This window comes from Oncorhynchus masou, chromosome 10, assembly GCF_036934945.1.
Source record: "Oncorhynchus masou masou isolate Uvic2021 chromosome 10, UVic_Omas_1.1, whole genome shotgun sequence".
In the NCBI taxonomy this organism is placed as follows: Eukaryota; Metazoa; Chordata; class Actinopteri; order Salmoniformes; family Salmonidae; genus Oncorhynchus; species Oncorhynchus masou.
The window spans coordinates 11,158,693-11,176,411 of NC_088221.1; the positions used below are offsets into that span (position 1 = coordinate 11,158,693).

Consider the following 17,719-nt stretch of genomic DNA (forward strand, 5'->3'; position numbering starts at 1 on the left):
CAAGTTGGAAATGAGCTATTTTCATGCTGGTTAATGCGATGCATGTCTGTCCCACCCCACCTACTCAGCCAATCAGGAGCCGCTACTGTGTTGCACCCGGGGCATACTTTTTATTAACCGGTACGTGCTAAATAGTATATGGCGAAGAGCAAATGGTGCAGTCTGTTGTACACTAGTATGGGTATTCGGACACGGCCAGTGTGTGGTGGCCTGCACAACTCCAGTTCTTGGACCAGATGTGCTGGATTCAATTCTGGCCTTGTAGTTGGGATTAAGACCAACCAGGTGATCAAATTTCATTTGATGTGGCTTCCTCGCCTTGTCTCCATCTGCACTGATGTGTCAGAGCAAGACTGGTGAAAGAGTCCTAGGGTGCAAGGCCATCATCACAATACTGCTTTGACCTTAATCGTTTTCAGGCCAATATAGCTTAACCTATTTATTGTGATTCTATGTCAATTGTAATGTATAATTTAATAAAATATCAGAATTCAGACCTCAATAGTAGAGGCATAGACAGAGGGTGGCCAAAATCTATATGTGATCCTGAGTCGGAAGCCACAACCACTACACCAGACTGGCACAATGTCTGTTTTTCATTTTCTTATCTGGGACAATTAAGTAACTACTAGTTACTGGACTCACCTGGCAGAAGAGCTGGAGATGAGCAGGGAGCGTACGAACATAGAGCAGAGGAACGAGGCTGAAGGCAGGACGTGGGCTGGGGTGGATAGCAGCTGAGGGGGAGAGAGGAATGAGTTGAGGAGCTCCTGATGCTTATTCCCCCCCCCCCCTCCCCCTAGGAACCTGGTCTAACTTTCTAATACAATCTAGAAATATTTGTAGACCAATTTGTCTTAGCTAGCATCTAAAGTGAACTCAGTATATTTAGTAGTTCACAACATGAAAGTATACTTATATATATATATATATAAGTACTTGGCACATGCACTATTTAAGCTAAACATGAACTTTGAGGGCCAACACTACAGAACGTAGAAACACTAGCTTATTTACAAGTCCGCAAATAAATGGTCAGTGGCCCTTGCATGAATGCGGATGAGGAGAAACATACCTCCTTGATGGCAATGGAACCCTGTGGTAGCTGAATCCTTTCTGCCATGGGATTGGTTAGCGCTTCTTGCTGCTGCCTGTGTTTCCCTAGCAACAGATAGAACGGCGTCACGGCAACACTGTCGTCCACCATGAGCTGAAAAACACATACAAAAACAAATACAGTCAGGACTTCAATAGAGAATGCTATAGATGTAATCTATTCCTGTAACACTTTGGCAACATGTTTCGCAACTGCTTTGTAACAAAGTGAGATTGTACCCGTTTACTAGACGCCAACAGTCTGTCCTCCTCAGTCTTAGTGCTAAACGTCATCAAATCCTACAATGGAGAGAGGATGTCAGACAGAACTCTGTGGTTAGTTACCTGCCAGTGGAATAAGAAGTAAAACCCACACATGCGCCATCACCTCAGATGAACAGGTTCTTTACTTTCAATGTCATTTAGTAGTTTGGGGGATCTTGTATTCAAGGTTTGAATTGGAACAGAACATGTGGTGTGTCCAGTCCTTTAACCTATTAGGGGTGACAAAGGAAAGGAGACGAGGAAGCCATGAGTCTATGAGACAGTCTGTGTATTATATATTCACCATGTGTTGGGTGAAGAAGTAGAGCTGGGATCTGTTGAGCCACTGAGCGTGCTCCTCGCAGCTCTCCAGCATCTGGTCGCGCGGGGCAAAGACGGCACGCTGTACCTTGCCTGTGCACAAGGCCTTCTGGGAGTAGAGGGGCCGCGGCTCGCAGGGCTTGAACACAAACACTGGTGGGAGGAGAGGGCATTGATGAGTGAAGCCCATATTACCTATTTAATGTTTAGTTGGTGTTGCCATACCACACAGCCCAAGGACCCAAAGTTTAGCTAGTTGCACACATGTAACATGGCAGGTTCCCCTAGGTATTCTATAATATGTACTTTAGTCTTGTCATATGGTAGACCCAGCCAAGTCTAAATCTAAATGAGCAAAGACAAAGAGTCCTGTTGGAGCTAGAACCAGGAAGCACTCACAGTCGGAGCAGCCAGACTGACTGCAGAAGGCAACCATGTTCTCAGACAGTGGGTCAGCCTGGAGCAGGCTCACATCCACGGGGGTACTCCACTCCACTGATTGAGAGAAGGGAAGAGAGAGAAACGAAAGTAGGAAAACAAACGTCAGGTCTATGGATTGAACAGATTTTATTTTAGGTTGCGGTTATGTTGCTTATAGGACAATTGCACATAGGCCCACGCACGTCAGAGACGTCTGTCTTACGTGAGCAGGTGAGGAGGTTCCAGCAACAGAGTTGGTTCTTGGTGCTGGTCCCCAACAGGTACTTGGAACAGCTTAACCTTCCAAAACAAAGGTCCCTGGTGGATCATAAAAAGTCTCATTTTTCAAACCCATTCACCATTCATGACCATACCACAACCCACTCACAGGATTAGTGGCAAGGACCTTTTCCACACCAGAGCTACAACAACAAATACAGTCATCTGAAATCATTTCTGTTCAGAGCACAAGCAGACGTCAAAGAGAAAATCTATAGGAGGCGGTTACACAAGGGGGTGTGGGCAGCTGGAATAACAGTGCGGAGGCTCAGTGCTCGACTTCCAAAGCCATTTCTGTACCAGCAAGTGTCTACATTACTCAGAGCACATGAGGCAGAGCTAGCCATATACATTACATCCTCATTTAGGTGGAGGAAGTAAAGGGATGAAGAGTGAGGTATAGTTGACTCTTGGGACCATTGTGAATAACAGCACTAAAACCAGGGCATGCAAATGGAAGTAAAAAGGAACACATTTAAATTGGGAATCGTAAATGACACAGCACTGCAACAGTTAACATTGATCACTAGATCATAGGCAGCAGCTAGGCAGCTCTGGCATGCAATTGAGTAAGACTCAACACCAAATACTAGTTTTCTGCACCCGCTGACCTAAGGAAGGGGGGAGTTGACTTGGCAAATATTGTTGTAGAGGCTCCCTCAATGTTGCGGAGCAGGTTCTGTCTCCCAAGTTGATGTGGCTGGCCAATATCACTTGTTTTTTTTTGTATGTTCCCGATCTGTTGCCATAAAGTACACTCGCTTTGTGCCAGTGAAGTTAAATATTACAGACTTATCTACCACGGAGGGTTTTACACACAAGTAAACAATGTCAAGTGTGAATCTAAAGTTCATATTATGAGTCATAGCTGCTAGTTTAAAAAGCCATCTTGTTTGTTGATAGACAGCCATATCTGCTAACATACACTTTTTTTGTTAGGAAAGTTGTTGAAATGTCTGCTCGTTTGAATGGTCATGCATGTTTGTGTATACTTGTATAAGTGTGTGAAGTTGTTTAAGTGTGTCTGTCTGTTTATAGGTGTGTGCGAGTGAGCTCTAACCTGATGGCCCCTGGGGGCTGGGACAGGGTGGTAAGCAGCTCCCAGGAAGGGCTCCATACAGTCACCACTTCCTGGAAACCGACAGCCAATAGGGAGCCGTCGGCCGAGAAGCAGCAGCAGCCAGGCTTAAGGTGGTGGTACCCGCCCACAAAGTCACATGACCAGGAGGCGCCCTCTGCTGGTAGTCAGCGGCATAGGGAGAAAGGAAAAGCCGAGGAAAATATTAGAGCGTCAATGTGATTTAGCTCATCATCAATACCTTGATTAGCCGAATCATGTGTCAGTGAACAATAACTAGCAGGTCTCCAGGACCAAAATGGAAGGCCCTCAGGCTCAGTGATAGAAAATAACAATTTACCCTTGGTGTCCGAGTGGTCTGCCAGCAGCCAGGCTTTGAAGTGGCCGTCGAAGCTGATGGTCACCAGCATGGTGGTCTCTGGTGAGGGGCTGAAGCACATGGCTGTAATCTTGTCCTCGTGGGGGGCGGTGACTGTAGTGTTCAGCATAAAACTACAGAGGGGGGAGGAGGAAGGGTGGAGATTGGACAAAAGATGGAAACCACATGTGTATATATAGTGTATGCTTAAGTATGTGGACACCCCTTCAAATTAGTGGATTTGGCCATTTCAGCCACACCCATTGCTGACAGGTGTATAAAATCGAGATATGAAGACGTACAACAACATGGAACCAGGCTGGCTATGGTGTGCAAACAAATAGTACCTCTGAGTTTGCTCATCGTACGCCCACAGTTTCAAATTGATTTCTAACTCAGAGCCTTTTTGCGTCCTCTCCTCCACCGTAGCAAGCCAGTCGCCGCGGGTGTCGAACGCCGCCTTGACCACTTCAAACTGGTCCAGACCCTCTTCGTGGATGTACTCCTGCTGTACTATGTCCAACTGAAGGTAGAAGAGAAATAGTCAATCCATTTTCATCAGCTTGATTGGTCAATAAGAGTTCATTCAGTTATCAAACAGTTTATTTTGAGTTCATGACAAAAGAGCAAAGCCAGACTTCCAAGACTCAGGCCATCCATTCTAGTCATTCTGTGTCTAATAGTCAAATGACATCAAAGTTCAAGAACCCTTCCTCAGTAGCTCCCTGGGCCAAGTTAACAAGGACAGTGTTTGGTGTTCTTCATTGTCAGCTCCAGGCAATAAAAGCTGTGCTTACATTGTAGAGCAGCTTGTCGCGATGGAGAGAGTAGAACTGCAAGTGGCCTGGTTTCCCGTTGAGCACCAAGGCTTTACTACGCGGGTCGATCGTCAGGTCTGTCCGCACACCCTCGCCCTTGACCAGCCCCTGGATAATGGCCGACACTTTAACACAGCTCTGGATGATAGTGATTTCTTGACGGGGAAAATAGGGAGAAAAAAATATGGATCAGGCCTACAGATTAACTCCGTGACAATGTGCAAAGGCCCTTAGTTGTTTGACACAACATACAGTGGGGTCCAAAATGATTGGATCCCTTGACAAAGATTAGCAAAAAAAATAGAAAAATAATTAATACAAATACTGAGCTATATTGTATGCGCAATTTTGTGTTGTTGAAATTATATTATTTAATACTAACACAATTGCTCAGAGAAAGATTTTGTTTAACAAGTAATTTAATTTATTTTTTATTATTCTTTACCCCAGCACTCTCCCCTGGCGAAGACAACGAGACAGATTTGTTCAAAAACACATTGGGAGGGATCTTAGACCAATCCTTCCAGATCCTCGATGTTTTGTCTGCTCTTATAAACTTCCCTTGTGAATTCAAACCACAGGTTTTCAATGAGGTTCTGTCTGCCAATGGCCATCTCCGTCTGGAGACTGAGATGGCCATTGCAAAATGTTGATTTTGTGGTCAATTAACCATTTCTTTGTGGATTTTGGGATGTGCTCTTGTGGTTATTGTCTTGCTGAAAGATCCAGGTGTGGCCAAGTTTCAGCCTTCTGGACAAAATGTTCTGGTACTTGGTAAAGTTCATGATGCTGTTTGACCTTAACCCCGTTGATACCGAAAATCCTTCAGTGAAAAAGCTGAAATTCTGATGATTCACCACCATATTTTACAGTAGGTATGTGGTTCTTCTCTGATTATGCATCTTTCTTTCAATGCAAAACCCACCAGAGGTGTGCGTGGCCAAAGAGCTCTATTTTCATGTCATCTGACCATAGCACTGGTTCCAAATCCAAGTACCAATGCCGATTACAATGTGTTCTTCTCATAAAACGTTTTAGAAAAAGTCTGGGTTGTTATCCTTGCAAGGGGAATATTGAACAGGGGATCCAATAATTTTGACCACTATCTTTGAGATTTATTTACTTATTACTTGTTAAACAAGATCTCTTTCTCTGAGCAATTGTATTAGTATAAAATAATAAAAACAAATGGTGCATACAATATAGCTCAGAATTGATACGTTTTTGTGTGACCAATACAATACAATTCGATTTGATTTATTTGTTTATATACAGTATTTTTTATCAAATGTTGGACCCCACTGTACATGGTGATGTCAGCACCAGCCATTGCTAAGATAAAATACTATATGCTACTTGGGAATCTGCTGTCCCTTTCAAGTGTGAGACTGAGGACCCTGAACAGTTTTAAGCATCTTTCCTTAAAGTAATCACTGAAATCCGCTACATAGCCGTTACCATTCCAGTCATGTCAGATCAGTGATTACTTCAAGGGAGGGAGCCAAGATGGAGGAACGAAACATGAAATTATTGTAACAGGTTGCAACAGTCCTTACTGTTGTCAGAGTGGGAGGTGCAGAACAATGAACCGTCAGGTGACACGGCAATGTGTGTGATTGCGCCACCCAGGCGCGGCAGGAAGTCCTTCTGGTTCTCTTGTGTGTAATGCCACTGGACCAGCACCGATTCTATCCCCCCGCTTAGCAGGTTGGTGCCTACAGAAAAGAAGCGGAGACAAAGGCCATCACGCCACTGGTCAGAATGCTTCCATCATGAACCAGGAAAACAGTTGGCATAGAGCAGGGGTGGCATTAGCTTTTAAAAATGTGCATTTTCACAACGCAGACAATCAGAAAATCAGGGTTTCAAACCATTTCACATGCATTTTATATTGAAAGTCAACTGTGTTTATTTGCCCAAATAGAATGATCAGCGGCATGCAACTATAGTTTCTCTTCACATTAATGCAATACATTCTGCAAAAAATAGCTGGGTTTTCATCAGATAACAGAAGTGCAAAATTAGCTTAGAATGAAAAAAGCAAGGTATTTTTTCCAAAAACAATGTATTGCCATCAGATTTCTCATGTTTATCATAGAAAGAATGTAGCCAGCTAAATGTCCTAATGTTTTTCTTGAAGTTCATCGAGGATCATTTTGATAAAGAAGGACTGAGAAGCTCAGTTCTGGTGACTTTTATAAAAAAGGACATTTTACTCCAAAATGAAATAAAATAAAGTTATGCTGACAACATCTAAAATATAAATTCCACTTTCAGAAATGAGCCCAATAACATATTGGTAAAAATGTTTAAATCATTTTGACATATTGGACCCTGCATGGTCTATCAGATGTGCCATTAGCAATAAGCATTATCACCTGTAGCCCAATTGATGCAGCATAATGGCTATAACATTTACATAGCCTGAAGCATTGGGTTTGTCCATCTGCATTTACCCCATTGGACACAACATCCTGATTGTTGTTGTTATTATTCATAATTAATATTTTATTATAAATAATTGTAATAGAAATGCCTGAAAGTGAACAAAGTTCATCATTGCCCTTTAAGATGCCATTGTCCACTTTGAGCTGTTGCGCAGCTGCTCCTAAACCATGATTGAAAACTTCAGTTGTAACTGCATCTGTAAAACGATGTCACACGTGCCACCGGAGTAAAGAAATAAAATGGTAGCAATTGAATAGATTTTTTTTTTTTTAACAAAAGGTCAAATACGCTTTCATAATACATTTACCAAAACGGCTTCGCATCAACAATTTATGTGAACTGATTCCTTGTCAGAACACATGTTTCCCTCCCCATGGCTCTCGCAACTTGAATGCGCCTCAAGAGGAATATTTATCTTACAGAACACATGGCAAGCCGACTAGGTAAATAGGTAAAACTATTCTGATTTTGTTTTAATAAGATTACATGGCAAAAATAATAGCACTGGAAAGTCGCATCCCGACCCGAGTGACAAAGTAGAGGCTTTGAATTACTTTGTCAGCAGTAGGCTACCACTGCTTGAGTTGAGTGCCACAGTAGTGCGCATTATAGCCTATTTAATTCCCTTCATCTGGACAATCAGTGTCAGCAACAATCAGTGTCAGTTCAGTGCACACAGCTTAACAGAGAAAATTAAATAATAAAATAAAATATTTGGGAATATATTTCATATAACAGACATGCTTCTCTACATGATAAATGTAGTGTGATCAAAGATGATTTGTATAGGTATAATTCAAAAGGTAGAGGGTCAGGGGTTATAGGTTACCTTCAGGGGTGAATTGCAGTGTGTTGACTGCCCCGTGGTGCCAGTGTAGGGTGGAGTATGTGTACTCCTTCTTCTGGTTGAAGTTCCTCCTATGAAGACAGAGAAAGAACATTGATTGAGTGATGCCAATCCAGTGTTTCCCCTAAATTTGGTCTTAACTTCTTATGGCTGGGGGGGCAGTATTGAGTAGCTTGGATGAATAAGTTGCCCAAAGTAAATGGCCCGTTCCTCAGTCTCAGTTGCTAATATATGCATATTATTATTCGTATTGGATAGAAAACTCTAAAGTTTCTAAAACTGTTTGAATGACATCTGTGAGTATAACAAAACTCATATGGCAGGCAAAATCCTCAGGAGAAATCAAAACAGGAAGTGAGAAATCTGAGCTTTGTATGTGTTCACCAGAGTCCCCAATGAAATCCCCTTGAGATATTGATGATGTTGCACTGCCTAGGGGTTCCACTAGATGTCAACCATCTATAGAAATTTGAATGAGACTTCTATGGTGTTGTGGGAGTGAATGAGTACAGAATCTATCAGGTGTCTAGCAGTCAGCCATTTTCTGATCACACTTATTCTTCATGGTATCCACTTGCGTTCCATTGCTCATGAAGACACAAAGGAATACTCTGGTTGGAACTGTATTGAAGCTATATGTTAAAAACATCCTAAGGATTGATTCTGTACTTAGTTTGAAATGTTTCTTTGACCTGTAATATAACTTTGAAGTTTTTGTCCGATGTAACACTGACCAGAATGAGCGTTTGGATATGTATACCAAACGCACTAACAAAAGAAGGTATTTGGACATAAATAACGGACATTATCAAACAAAACAAACATTTATTGTGGACCTGGGATTCCTGTAGTGCTTTCTGTTGTAGATCATCAAAGGTAAGGGAATATTTATCATGTAATTTCTTGTTTATGTTGACCCCGTCATTGCGACTATTGTGACTTTTACTTCTGAGCGCCGTCTCAGATTATTGCATGGGTTTCTTTTTCCGTAAAGTTTTTTGAAATCTGACACAGCGGTTGCATTAAGGAGAGGTATATCTATAATTCCATGTGTATAACGTGTATTATCATCTACATTTATGATGAGTATTTCTGTTGAATGATGTGGCTATGCAAAATCACTGGATGTTTTTGGAACTAGTGAATGTAACCCGCCAATGTAAACTCATATTTTGATAAATATGAACTTTATCAAACAAAACATACATGTATTGTGTAACATGAAGTCCTATGAGTGTCATCTGAAGATGATCAAAGGTTAGTGATTAATTTTCATCTCTATTTGTGGTTTTTGTGACTGGCTGGAAAATCTTTTGCTGGAAAAATGGCTGTTTTTCTGTGGCTATGTGGTGACCTAACATCGTTTGTGGTGCTTTTGCTGTAAAGCATATTTGAAATCGGACACTGTGGTGGGATTAACAACAAGATTAGCTTTAAAATGGTATGAGATATGTGTTTGAGGAATTTTAATTATGAGATTTTTGATGTTTTGAAATTGGCGCCCTGCACTTTCACTGGCAGTTGTCATATCGATCCCGTTAACGGGATTGCAGCCTTAAGAAGTTTTAAGTGAGGCCATGTATGGTCTTCCGGCATCACTCACCACAGGCGAATTTTGCCGTCCTCGTGACCTGTGGCGATACAGTCCTCTTTAGGGTGGCACGAGACACAGGTGAAGGCATTCTTAGCCCCTTTCTTATTCCCTGACTTGAGGAAAAACCTGTGAGGCACAAAAACAGACAATACAGTTGAATGAGTGCTATGACTGGTGATGACCAATGTTTAGTTGGGCAATGTCAAATCCCCATAAAATACTGTAATGTAATCAACCCTGTTTCCAGACGAGGGGGTTTCTCAAAACAATCGAGAGGGCTGGCTGAACTCCCCCACTCCTGACCACAGACAAGCAGAAAGGCCACTCATCCAACAGACAGGACTGCCGTTCAGCGTGTTTGGACTTATATTGCACAAACACTAGCCAGAAAGACATTAACATTCATGCTTACAGTCCTTGAAGGGGACAGCCTCCTGACAGGGCAGAATGTTGTTTACCTGTGAGACTTCTGCTTCTTGAAGAAAAACACCTCAAGCTGTAAACCTTTGACGGCAGCAATGTATTCACCCTGTTAGATTGGAGGAATAAACAAGCTTTTCACGAAGAGTTGGCGTCCATATTGGAGGTGGTAATAAAAAAAACTCAAACCTCTCACTTAACAATACAATGGCAAACTATGACAAGTGACCCAAGAGTAAGTTGTTTGCTGCCAGAGACTTGTTTGCTACTGAAGTTCCAGGTAGGCCTTACTACACGTACCTTTCTGCCAAAAGAGGCAGCCCCAGAGGGGCTGACATCACACAGGACGGCCGAGAGCTCTCGCGCCTCCACTTCCTGGTCCCCACTTAAGGGCAGATGAACAGCCACCAGCTGGAACAGCTCTAAAGACACACACACCACATCAGAGATCACCCTCCTCCACATTCTGCACTATTATGTTGACCAATTACAAAATAAATCACTTGTGACTTGAAAGAACACTGACTGACTGCAAAAAGGCCCTATATAGGCATTTAAGGACAATTTATGTGCAAATGCCAACCTCTGATTTGTACTTACCAGAGCTTTTGTCATTTGCCATTGGGACGACGACAAACACAACTCCTCCATGATTTTCAGAGACGTATATGGAGTAGATGGGGTACCCAATAATGAAGGTCTGAAAAGTATTATAGTAAAGTGATTTATAAATACAGAACCAATCAAAAGTTGACAAACCTACTCCTTCCGGGGTTTATTTGTACTATTTTCTACATTGTAGAAAAATGGTGAAGATATCAAAACTAGGAAATAAACACATGGAATCTTGTAGTAAACAAGTGTTAAATTCAAATATATTTTTATATTTGATTCTTCAAAGTAGCCACCCTTTGCCTTGACAGCTTTGCACACTTGGCATTCTCGCAAACATTCCAGTCAACTGGAATGCATTTAAAATTACAGGCGTGCCTTGTTAAAAGTTGATTTGTGGAATTTCTTTCCTTCTTAATGTGCTTGACTCAATCAGTTGTGGTGTGACATGGTAGGGGTGGTATACAGATATTGGCCCTAAGTCCATATTATGACAAGAACAGCTCAAATAAGCAAAGAGTTCAACGTCAAACGACAGTCCGTCATTACTTTAAAGACATGAAGGTCAGTCAATCCGGAAAATTAAGAACTTTGAACGTTTCTTCAAGTGCAGTCGCAAAAACCATCAATTGCCACGATGAAACTGGCTCTCATGAGGACGGCCACAGGAAAGGAAGACCAAGAGTTACCTCTGCTGCAGAGGATAAGTTCATTAGTTACCAGCCTCAGAAATCACAGCCCAAATAAATGCTTCCGAGTTCAAGCAACAGACACGTCAACATCAACTGTTCAGAGGAGACTGCGTAAATCAGGCCTTCATGGTCAAATTGTTGCAAAGAAACCACTACTGAAGGACACCAATAAGAAGATACTTTATTGGGCAAAGAAATGTGAGCAATGCACATTAGCCTGGTGGAAATCTGTCCTTTGTTCTGGAGTCCAATTTGGTTCCATCCGCCTTGTCTTTGTGAGACGAAGAGTACGTGAACGGATGATCTCCGTATGTGTGGTTCTCATCGTGAATCATGGAGGTGTGATGTGTGGGGGTGCTTTGCTGATGACACGGTCTGTGATTTATTTAGAATTCAAGGCACACTTAACCAGCATGGCTACCACAGCATACTGCAACTATACACCATCCCATCTGATTTGCGCTTAGTGGGACTATCATTTATTTTTCAACAGGACAATGACGCAACACACATCCAGGCTGTGTAAGGGCTATTTGATGGAGTGCTGCATCAGATGACCTGACCTCCACAATCACCCGAGCTCAACCCAATTGAGATGTTTTGGGATGAATTACACCTTTCCAGGGGAAGCTGGTTGAGAGAATGCCAAGTCTGTGCAAAGCCGTCACCAAGGCAGCTTATTGGTTATTACATGATTCCATGTGTGTTATTTCATAGTTTTGATATCTTTACTCTTATTTTTCAAAGTAGAAAATAGTGAAAATGAAGAAAAACCCTTGAACGAGTAAGTGTGCTTTGACGAGTACTGTACATAAAGCAAAAAAGGAAGCAGCGATCGCAAATGATCTTGGCAAAGAGTGCGGCTGTACCTTGATGAGGATGCCATCTGTGAAGTCCCACAATCGGACAGTGCCATCTGCTGAGCACGAGTACACCTGCAGGAGAGTGCAACAATGTCACGTCTACACACAAAACACTGCAATGAACAAACATTCCTCAGAGACACCAAACCATAGGAGCAACAACAAACCATTCTTTTGACAAACATGCTGATTGCAGACACGTATGTAGCTACTGTATTTATAGCTACCAGATATCTGATAACCATGTCTCCATACTGGGCGTTACAGGAAAGCCCTATACAAGATGTCGCCATACATTTTTTAACTTAACTATTCTTGGTGATTCTTTGTTCTCGATTCGGTCAAAAAAGTAAGTATCTTAGAAGTGTGTGTGTCAGTTGCAGGTCATTCTACAAAAACAAAGAAAGATATTAAATCTAAGGTTTCCACCAAGTGAGATGTTCTCTTGCCATTTTAGCTGCCAGACATCTTGCATTTTCCAACATCTTTGCAAGAACTGTAGAAGTAGATGAGGGTCACACTGCGTAGCCAAAACAAAGATCTACACACATGCTAGAGGGACTTCTCACTCGGTAAAAAAACAAGATCACATTGCAAAAATAGTAGCACTGCTTTTGCCATGCGTTTTCGCAGTGTTTTTTTGTAGAACCACCTGCAACTGGACACAGACATTAAAAGATACTTTCTTCGTTCTTGAGTCAGTGAAAAAAGTATTGCCAAGGACGGCTAGTTAAAGTCTATGGCTTTCCTGTAACGCCCAGTATGGAAAGTTCACACATATCGGGCACACAAACTGGTAGCTACTGTATTTACAAACCTGCAGGTGGTTTGAAGGGTTGCGGACAATGCCTGACACCAGGTCTGTGTGTCCCTGCAAATCATGGACGCATTCCTCGGAGCTGGAACTGTACACTTTCACTGACTCCCCCGAGGCACACAAGAGGAACCTGGTGAAAAGGACCGGAAAGACATCAGTTTACAGACTACGGTTATTCCCGATTCAACGTAGACACCCGACTGTTTATTATGATTAGCTAACTAGCTAGCTAAATACCAAAAACAGGTCTAGCTAGCTTACGATACCGGTTAGGTGCTTTTAGCAACTCAGGTGTATTTACATACAATTGTAGCAACGCTAGTGTATTGGGTTGCACAAAAACAGAAATACAATTCTGGGAAGCCAGAAGTTAAAAACAGTTCCATTTCAACCTACTATGTCCGGTGGCCATGGCGGGTTGGTCATTATGACGGGAGGGAATTTGAGACACATTATCTAAAAGATTGTATTATTAAACAGACTTTCCAAACGTGGGTCTGTTGTAGACCCACTTGCTCTCTGCTCATGTGCAGGACTTTTATTTTGACGTGTGCCATATGTAGACAAAAAGGGAAAACTTCTGGGGGAATTTTATTTTGACATGAGGTAAGCAGAGAGGAAGTGGGTCCCTTAAGTGTTTTCAAACGTGGGCCCTTTCAGACAATTTTTCTGAACTCAGTGAGGTTAGCTTAATTTTTGTGCAGTGTTTACCACTCCAAGGGAACCCAGACCCCTCAAAAGAGCCCCGAAGCGAACCAAAACAATCTCAAGAGGTGGTCTAAGTTCGAGTCGCTTGAAGTCTGTGTTCGGTTCCCTTTTTTAGGGCAATGTGAACCCAAATCTCGCCATGTTCGCTTGTCATTATTCCCGCACCATACACTAGACTACTGCAATACAGTTTCCCCTTCCATAACCTCAAACATTGGTGCCACAAAAGAGATAAGATGATGTTCAGGTTCACGGAAAAAACATGTGCTGTTTTTGGACACTGGCTAGAGATTGTCAAGGATGCACATACAAAACTAAATACTTATATTTGCATGTATTAACACGATGTTCAGATGATTTGTTTGCAATATGATCTATAAGCTAAGATCTTCATAAGCCATTTATTCGATTGTGGGGTTTGAATAGTGTAAGATGACAACATATTTGGTAAATCTTAAAGGGGCAGTAGCCTTCATCGGGTGTACAATTTTCAATTACATTATGTAATCTAGTTATCCTTTTGCCATTTATTCTGTTACCAATAATATTTACATGTTAATAATTATAATCTGAAGATATTATGTCTCATAGTTTAACTAAATCAAATCAAATTTATTTATATAGCCCTTCGTACATCAGCTGATATCTCAAAGTGCTGTACAGAAACCCAGCCTAAAACCCCAAACAGCAAGCAATGCAGGTGTAGAAGCAAATCTATTAGCTTCCAAAATGTGATTAGGTATATCTAGTTGTCCGAAAATACATTCTGATAAAATGTCTCGTCCTGCACTTTGTAAAAACCCAGACTGTGGGCCAGCCAGAGTGCATTGAGTGAATGTTGCAAAAATACCTTGGTTCCTTTCTAAACATAGCAATGTGAATGCAGAAGGGTTTCGGACCACAAAATAGGTAGAATGAACTGGCAAAAAATAAAATAAATAAACAGAGTGTAGTCCCCATTCAAAGGGAACAGTTATTCTCCTTTCTTTTCTTCACCGGAGCTCACTTTAAAGAGGACTGAGATGACTGAAAACACCATAAGTTGAAATGGAATAGTATTTCAATTCTGGCTTCCCATGGACTGTTTTTGTGCAACCCAACACAATTGAAAGCAATGCCTGTGTATTTAAATAAACGTTAACGTTGCACCCTTGTTGCTTAAAGCACCTAGCTAGCTACCGGTATGTGTAACATTACATTTTGGATCAGTGGAGTGCCTAGTTAGTTAATATATACTGAACAAAAACACAAGAATGCACCATGTAAAGTGTTGGTCCCATGTTTCATGAGCTGAAATAAAAGAACCCAGCAATTTTCCCATACGCACAAAAAGCTTCTCATTTTGTGCACAAATTTGCTTACATCCCTTTTAATGAAAATTTCTCCTTTGCCAAGATAATCAATCCACCTGACAGGTGTGGCATATCAAAAAGCGGATTAAACAGCATAATCATTAATTACACAGGTGCACCTTGTGCTGGGGACAATAAAATGCCACTAAGATGTGCAGTTGTCACAACACAATGACACATATTTCTGAAGTTGAGGGAGTGTGCAATTGGCATGCTGAAAGCAGGAATGTCCACCAGAGCTTTTGCCAGAGAATTGAATGTTCCTTTCTCTAACATAAGCTGAACGTCAACAAAACTAAGGAGATGATTGTGGACTTCAGGAAACAGCAGAGGGAACACTCCCCTATCCACATCGATGGAACAGTAGTTGAGAGGGTAGTAAGTTTTTTTAAGTTCCTCGGCGTACACATCACAGACAAACTGAATTGGTCCATCCACACAGACAGCATCGTGAACAAGGCGCAGCAGCGCCTCTTCAACCTTAGGAGGCTGAAGAAATTCGGCTTGTCACCAAAAGCACTCACAAACTTCTACAGATGCACAATCGAGAGCATCCTGGCGGGCTGTATCACCGCCTGGTACGGCAACTGCTCCGCCCACAACCGTAAGGCTCTCCAGAGGGTAGTGAGGTCTGCACAACGCATCACCGGGGGCAAACTACCTGCCCTCCAGGACACCTACACCACCCGATGTCACAGGAAGGCCATAAAGATCATCAAGGACAACAACCACCCGAGCCACTGCCTGTTCACCCTGCTATCATCCAGAAGGCGAGGTCAGTACAGGTGCATCAAAGCTGGGACCGAGAGACTGAAAAACAGCTTCTATCTCAAGGCCATCAGACTGTTAAACAGCCACCACTAACATTGAGTGGCTGCTGCCAACACACTGACTCAACTCCAGCCACTTTAATCATGGGAATTGATGGGAAATGATATCACTATGATGTAAAATATATCACTAGCCACTTTAAACAATGCTACCAAAGATAATGTTTACATACCCTACATTATTAATCTCATATGTATATGTATATACTGTACTCTATATCATCTACTGCATCTTTATGTAATACATGTATCACTAGCCACTTTAACTATGCCACTTTGTTTACACACTCATCTCATATGTATATACTGTACTCAATACCATCTACTGTATCTTGCCTATGCCGCTCTGTACCATTACTCATTCATATATCTTTATGTACATATTCTTTATCCCCTTACACATGACTCTATAAGGTAGTAGTTTTGGAATTGTTAGCTAGATTACTTGTTGGTATTACTGCATTGTTGGAACTAGAAGCACAAGCATTTCACTACACTCGCATTAACATCTGCTAACCATGTGTATGTGACATAAAATTTGATTTGATTAGGGCCTAATGAATTTATTTAAAATGACAGATTTTCTTATAAATAGCAACTCAGTAAAATCTTTGAAATGGTTGCCTGTTGCATTTTTATTTTTGTTCTGCGCAGTGGTGTAATGTACTTAAAAATTGTACTACTACTTAATTTTCTTTAGGAATCCAAAATAATGTACTTACTTCATACAATTTCTGACATTTTGAATGCTTAGCAGGACAGGAAAATGGTCATCCCTACTCTCCACTGATTTGGTGACTCACTAAACACACATGCTTCATTTCTAAATATATGGTGCCGTCTGGTTTGCCTAATATAAGGAATTTGAAATAATTTACAAGTTTATTATAAGCATATTTCATCCAATTACATTTTTGATACTTAAGTATATTTAAACCCAAATACTTTTAGACTATCACGCTAGTATTTTACTGGTGGCTAACTTGAGTAAAATATAATATACCTTAATAGAAAAGGACTCAGTCATGTATGACAAATACGTACTTTTTTCCAACACTGCACTGATTCTGTCTATAAGCCCATTGAGCAATAACTTTTACCCAAAGCGACTTAGCTACGATTATTCTTGTTTCGTCCCGCAAAGTATCATTTCTAGTGATACTGAATATGCCGCTGTTAAGTGGAAACGTTATTTTCGTTTGAGTTTGTTGATCAAGGACGCAAGACAACGTACGGAAGCAATGGCCATGCAGGTATACATTTTACGTATGGGTGCTCCCGGGAATCGAACCCATAATTATTGCGTTGCAAGCGCCATGCTGTACCAACTGAGCTACAGGACCACAGACGACAATAGCCAATGTTACGTTTCTCTCAAGATTAGAATACTTGTGTTGCAGCTATACAGTACCACGTTAGCTAACGTGCTAGCTAGCTAGCGACAGTAGCTAGCCAGGGCTACAGTTTGCATCCATGCCATACTTGTGACATACAGTTCATTCAGGTTTAGCTAATGTCAGCTGTAATGTACACACACGTACCTGGAATCATTTGTAATAACTGGCTCTCTGAAGTTTATTTTGCTTCCACCAAGGTGAACCACGCGTATTTCTGCGTGCGCCACCATCTTTTCGAATTTCAACTATGAACCTTCGCCTCTGACCCAACAACACATGGCATGCTTCTGTCCTTGTTCATTCAAAACTGGTTCGAAGTCGCCCTCAAGCGTTCTTCTCAAATTACTGCATTTGATTTGTTATCTTTATTTCTTTAAATTATTTAACCTTATTTAACTAGCCAAGTCAGATAAGAACACATTCTTATTTACAATGTTATGTATTGCTCATCATTGTTGTCAGCTGTTGTTTACTTATTTATTTGTTGTCTCATCACATTATTATAC

General features: G+C 41.4%; 1 protein-coding gene across 1 annotated transcript in view; it reads right to left on the reverse strand.

Moving 5' to 3' along the window:
- Positions 1-17,457, reverse strand: part of LOC135547137 (WD repeat-containing protein 75-like) — a 20,431-nt gene extending 2,974 nt beyond the window's left edge. Inside the window, exons 1-19 of the mRNA XM_064975846.1 lie at positions 17,358-17,457; positions 12,927-13,056; positions 12,116-12,181; positions 10,543-10,642; positions 10,243-10,364; positions 9,981-10,051; positions 9,532-9,648; positions 7,911-7,999; positions 6,190-6,348; positions 4,613-4,788; positions 4,163-4,338; positions 3,798-3,949; positions 3,440-3,614; positions 2,324-2,418; positions 2,080-2,175; positions 1,664-1,833; positions 1,336-1,395; positions 1,076-1,210; positions 646-737 (exon numbers count right to left, since the gene is read on the reverse strand). Coding sequence (XP_064831918.1) covers positions 646-737; positions 1,076-1,210; positions 1,336-1,395; positions 1,664-1,833; positions 2,080-2,175; positions 2,324-2,418; positions 3,440-3,614; positions 3,798-3,949; positions 4,163-4,338; positions 4,613-4,788; positions 6,190-6,348; positions 7,911-7,999; positions 9,532-9,648; positions 9,981-10,051; positions 10,243-10,364; positions 10,543-10,642; positions 12,116-12,181; positions 12,927-13,056; positions 17,358-17,443 — 2,267 coding nt within the window. The 5' untranslated portion in view covers positions 17,444-17,457. The remainder of the gene's footprint in view (positions 1-645; positions 738-1,075; positions 1,211-1,335; positions 1,396-1,663; positions 1,834-2,079; positions 2,176-2,323; positions 2,419-3,439; positions 3,615-3,797; positions 3,950-4,162; positions 4,339-4,612; positions 4,789-6,189; positions 6,349-7,910; positions 8,000-9,531; positions 9,649-9,980; positions 10,052-10,242; positions 10,365-10,542; positions 10,643-12,115; positions 12,182-12,926; positions 13,057-17,357) is intronic.
- Between the last annotated feature and the right edge of the window lie 262 nt (positions 17,458-17,719).